Source organism: Strix aluco, chromosome 4, assembly GCF_031877795.1.
Source record: "Strix aluco isolate bStrAlu1 chromosome 4, bStrAlu1.hap1, whole genome shotgun sequence".
In the NCBI taxonomy this organism is placed as follows: Eukaryota; Metazoa; Chordata; class Aves; order Strigiformes; family Strigidae; genus Strix; species Strix aluco.
The window spans coordinates 26,596,231-26,601,729 of record NC_133934.1 but is presented as its reverse complement, the minus strand read 5'-3'; the positions used below and the strand labels follow the sequence as shown (position 1 = coordinate 26,601,729).

General features: G+C 47.5%; 1 protein-coding gene across 1 annotated transcript; it reads left to right on the top strand.

Moving 5' to 3' along the window:
* Window positions 1-1,409: 1,409 nt before the first annotated feature.
* LOC141922129 (uncharacterized) lies at window positions 1,410-2,968 on the top strand. Its single transcript, XM_074821263.1, has 2 exons — window positions 1,410-1,599; window positions 2,055-2,968. Exons 1-2 carry the CDS (start codon window positions 1,434-1,436, stop codon window positions 2,966-2,968), a joined length of 1,080 nt encoding a protein of 359 aa, XP_074677364.1. The 5' UTR covers window positions 1,410-1,433.
* The last annotated feature ends 2,531 nt before the right edge of the window (window positions 2,969-5,499 follow it).

Genomic DNA, 5,499 nt, shown 5'->3' with positions numbered 1-5,499 from the left:
GCCTTCACAGAGCCCACTTCCTCTGGGGAGAGGGTAGCCCGGTATCCCAAGGGCTCCGGGTCACACAGGGCACCAGCTGCCCCTGCTTGCCAGCACCCTCTAGACCCAGCCTGGCCTCCCTTTGAACAAAGCTCTGCAGGGACCCCAGCAATCGCCGTCCCCGGGAGCTTCCTCTCCCTCAAGATTTGACACTTACTCCTGGTCCTCATCAGTCTTATACCGTGTTTGTACCTCCACCTGCTGCAGGTTGTCTCACTGTAGTAACACAATGGTGCAGGTTTGAGGTGGGGGAGAAAGAACACGAGCAGGGCCAAGGAGATTAAGTCACACAGCATGTTACTGTAAATCTGGTCTCAAAAGAACCCTCTAAGACTTAGTTTGAAGTTTTGGAAGGCAGGCATTCTTTGTTGCAGCACTGGATGCACAGGGGATCACTCCACCTAACGTGCATGCACTAAAACAAAAGTTCAGCCTTTACATACCTTAAAGACATGAATATTCCTACATTTTCCAAGAAGGCTCCACCTTTCCACTGGCATTGTAAAACTACAGTATGCATGTGCGGGGGTCTCAGGGGGTCATTGGTGGGTGTTTGGGGAGTTAGCCACCTACTCCTTTTTCACTTTTATGGTCAGAAATCTTTTGAGGACTATTTCTTCTCCTTGGATGTTTCCCAAATGGGAACTGGATGTTGTGCGGCCAAGCTGTTCTTTCTTATCCACCTTATTTGAGCAATTCTGCCAGGATCCTAACCTATTCTCAAGGTTATGATATCTTCTCTGTACACTTTAATCACTCAGTCCTTGTTAAATTCAAATTATTTTGTCTGGTAAAAGAATTTCTCAAAGTTTTCCACCTTTGAGACTTCCAAAGTAAGATTTCTTTGGGAGTCTCACCTAGATTGCATAATATCATCGACTTCCAAGTATACACAGTTGGGTACAACATGACCATATAAGGTAAAATGACAAGCTTCTCTTATCGCTAATTGTTACAGGCCTCAATTTGCAGGCACCAACTGCTTACAGGCATCAGCTGGCAGGCCTCAAGCGGCGGAGGCGAACTCGCGGCACACCCTCTGTCACCGCCGGCTCCTTCCTCAGCCCCAGTCGCAGCACAATGAAGGCGATAACGGGCCGTTTATCTCCAGGCTAATCTTTCCGGGCCATTCCCGCCCAGGCCGGTGGGCAGGAGGCAGGGCGGGGAGACCCCGCTGAGGCGACCCCGCCGCCCCGCTCCGTCCCTCAGGCATAGGCTCCACCCCGGGCGGGGCGGGGCGCAGAGCCGCGCCTTCGCGATTGGGTGAGAAAGGGGCGAGGGCGGGCGGGGGACGCTCTGATTGGTTACGGCCGGCTATAAAAGAGCAGCATGGAGGCCGCCTATTCGGTTTGCGGCTTCGTGCTTCTGGCTGTGTGGGTGCCATTTTGTGGGCGATGCAGAGCAGTGGGGTCGAGCTGTCCGCCGCCTCTTCGCCCTTTTGGGCGCTGCTGGCACTACTGCGGCGGGAGCCCGGTATGGAGTGGCTGCTGCGTGGTCTGGGTGACTGTGCCTCATCGTGGGATCCCAGCGGAGTGGAGGCTGGCAGCAGGGAAGAAGCTGGTGAGTGTGGCCTTGGGGGGGTTGGCAGGCTGCATGGCGGGGGAGGTGGGCAGAGAGGCTTGGCACGTTCTTCTGTGGGGTCTGACCCCAGTGCTGGAAGACTTCTGGGACCTGTGTGCACTGCTTAATCTTGCTAGTTTGTGGTGGCTTTGTCACTACCAACCCCTTGTGCTCATTGATGGAGGTCTGGGGTTGCAGAAACCTTGTGGTAGTGTGCTGCATCTGTCACCAGGCTCGAGGTGTTGCTTTAAAGAGAGAAATCTGTTTTTTTATGGTTTTTGATAATCTTTCTCCTGTGTGCTGGCTGTTTGAAGCTGTGCAGGTGAGTTGTAAGAATGCATAGGACAGGCTTTTTTCCAGAGAAGTTCAAGAAAAAGCTGAAGTGTGTTGAAAGGAACAAAACTTCTGTCTGTGAGACTGTCTTGTTTGCCATTGCTAATGTGGATGTTTTTTAGCAGGTGAACTCAGCCAGGTTCCTGAGAAGCATCCTTTGGGCCCTTGGCCCCTGAAGGCTCTGCGGTTACTGGAGGACTCAGGAGATAGCCACTTATGGCAGGTCTACCATGAAGGCCTGAAGAATTTTCTTGCCTTTAGAGAAGACATGGCTTTATCTGCAGTCTGGCCAATTCCAGTGGATCAAGTGAAAAAGTTCCTGGTTGTCATGGAGTCCCAGGATCTGCCTCCCATAAAAATAATAATGTATATGGAAGGACTGTCCTTCATCTCCAGAATGGTAAATTATCCTGATCCTCTTCAAGATCCTGTTATCCGTCACATGGTATCAAGGTTGAAACGTAGGACTGGCTCTTCAAATCATAAATACTCTCCTGTAACTATTGAAGTGTTAAGATCTCTCCTGGGGACTTTGGAATCTGTGTGTAGCTCTCCTTATGAGTGTGTATTGTTTCGTGCCATGTTTACTGTAGCTTTTTTTGGTGCACTCCGTATAGAAGAGATGGTGGCAAATCACCAAAATCTAGCACAGCCAGAGCTCCTGTACTTGAGTGACCTCCAGCTGACTGAAGGGAGTGCAAACCTTTGTTTACATACATCTCATATGGGCCAAGAGAGGTATTTGATTCAACTGAGATTATCTAGAGAGATGTGGGTATGTCCTGTTGAAGCTCTCCGTCTCTATGTGGCAGCACGGCCACAAGGAGAGGGCCCTCTCTTCATGCACTCAGACAGTATGGCTGTGACAAAGAGGGAGTTCCTAACTGTCTTCCGCTGTGCTCTTGGGCTTGCGGGACTTCCTCCAAGCCAATATGGTGTGCATTCCTTCTGGCTGGGCACTGTTGTAACAGCGGTATCTCATGGCTATTCTGATGAAGCTATTAACAGAATAACAAGGTTGTGGTGGAGATCCTGAAGAAGACCTAGTTTCATTTATCTGTTAGGCTCTCATAGTAAGGGGTATCTTCTGCAATGCAGAAATGTTATACTTTATACAGAATAAAGTTTCAGTGCTCTGTAAAGTTACAGAGAAGGGGAGTAACAAGTGCAAGGTGACTTTTCCCACCTGTGGCTTGTGGGTCAGTGTGCATGCTGTTGTGTGTTTGTTCTAATTGTATTTTGACCTTGTGTGACTATTAAACTGCATTTTCTTTCAAGAACTTCTCTAGTCTTCCTGTTTATGCCCTGGTGAACGGCTATTCATCATAGTGGTGACAAGATAACTTGATAAAAGTGTACATCCTTTTTACTGTCTAATGCAATGAGAAGTAAACCTAGCTGATAGTTGTGATTAGAAGCTGTGAGTGTGGAGGGAATTTAGTTGCTACCAGAACGTGATACCAGCAGGAAAGTTGACCCTGTTGTCCAAGTTACATTTCCATAGCAGCTACATCCAACCTCAGCTGTTGCTGCTGCAGGCTCAAGTCTCCTTACTATGGAGCCTTCCCCTTGATGATTCTTAGGATCCTTTGCTGATCCCTCTTCAAAGGATATATCAAACCTGGATACTGACCAAAAGTAGCCTTTAGTTGAAATGTGGCTAACATGTCAAAGATGACCCTGCTCAGTTCAAAGGATCTTTTGTAGCAGAGAATATAAAAGATTGCTAACATAAATAACCATTCTGTGATTGGAGCACTTGTTAAGGAAAGATTCTTAATCTAGTTTAAATAACTATTATCTGAGAAGCAGCATCATAAGGTTGAGTGTCACCTTTCATAATGACAGTGTTTGAAGTAATGGCATCCCTTGTAGTGCACCACATCAGCGTGTTCAGGAGCTACCTAGGTAACAACTTGGTATACAGAAAACAGCATTGTACTGCCCTGTTCAATACCCAATCTAGTTTTTAAGGGGATCGTTAGTTACAGAAAGTTCTTGCTCTGTTTTCCATGCAGAGCACACTACAAAGACAGAGCTGTGATAGTAGACAAGAATCTGTTAATTGCCTGGCATACATTTGGTAGCTCCCCTTCTACAGCTTTACTACAAGCTGTTGCAGAATTAGCACGCTGTGATGCTGATGCTGAGTCCCAGTCATCTTGCTCATATTTATGAATGTGAAGTGACTATGTCAGTGTGGCTAGAACTCTGTGACTGCAAGATAATTGGTTTAGTTAAAATACCCATGTGAAAAGTGCCAGAGGAAGCAGAGGTCTTAGGCCAGGTGATGAGAGAAAGAAGGAAGAGTTTGGCTCACCAGCCTTGGTTATTGAGGGGAGGTGGGAGAAGGCGTGCTTCAGGAGTGAGGGGGAGGCTCTGGTTTATTGTGAGAATATTAAGGGGGTTCTCTGTGTCATGAATGTTTTACTCAAGAGGGAAAAGAGATTTGTTAGGGAAGGAAAAGCAGGATTCTGCTTTGTGCATGATGGTGGGGATGAAACTGACTGCACAGGCCCAAGTGTTTGTGGGCATGACTGCTCAGCCTTATGCTGTGTGATCACACATAGAGTGCTGGACTGCTCTTTCATCCTGAAACTCAGGGGCTGGCATGTGGCAATGACAGGTTGGAGGAAAGTGACTGGAGGACCTGTTTTACTGTGCCTTGTGCTACCAGAAAAGTACTGATGCACATCACAGAAGCGTAGCAGGCTGCAGTAACCAAGACAGCATGGGGAACAGCAACCTTGAGGCTGTCCTTGGGTGTGCAGCTGAAAGTTCATTCCATCCCTGCCGAGCTGGTCTCTGTTAAAATCCAAGTGTGAATCAACCTTTTCAAGGCTGTGAGAAGAGTGTTTTCAGTTGCAATGATGGTAAATGCTCTCATTTTACTGCTCCTTAATTTTCTGAGAGGGAAGGGGATGCTGGCCTGTCTCGGATAGAAACCAGGGATTTGGGACAGTAACAGTGATGGCTTCACACTAAGAATCTCAAAGATAGAAATGTACTGTCTCTCCATTTTGATGTAATTCCAGTTCACTTAAGAGGTGGGATGAAAAAGGATGTAGAGCTCACTATGGCCAACCCAAAGTCAGGAAAGCCTCTCTGGGTGTCCCCAGTGATGATCTCCATGATGCCAGGCAAGGAGGGGAGAATGGCGTGGAGGAGGATCTCACAAAAATCTGCTGAATGCCACTATGCAGAGCAGCTGTCCCACAATGGTTCCTCAGCTCTATGAGCAGTTCCAAATGGCAGTGGTTACTTTTCTCCCAACAGGGAGAAGAGCTCCTGAACAAATGCTTAAGACTGTGCTGCACCTACAGGTTCACAAGTGTTTTCTCAGCAGCAATATCAGCTTACTGTAAACCCTTTCTCGTCCACCACTGTTGATTACCTCTCTGTGCCACCCCCCTCAGCTAGTACACTTTGCTTGGCTAAACCTGAGGCAAATATAGAAACAAACATAGATTAAAAGTGATCAGATTAATTTTATCATGTAGATCTACAAAAAGCTGTACTGACCCAGCTGAGACCAAGTAAGAAAATGCCATAGGTTGGTTCTCCTGC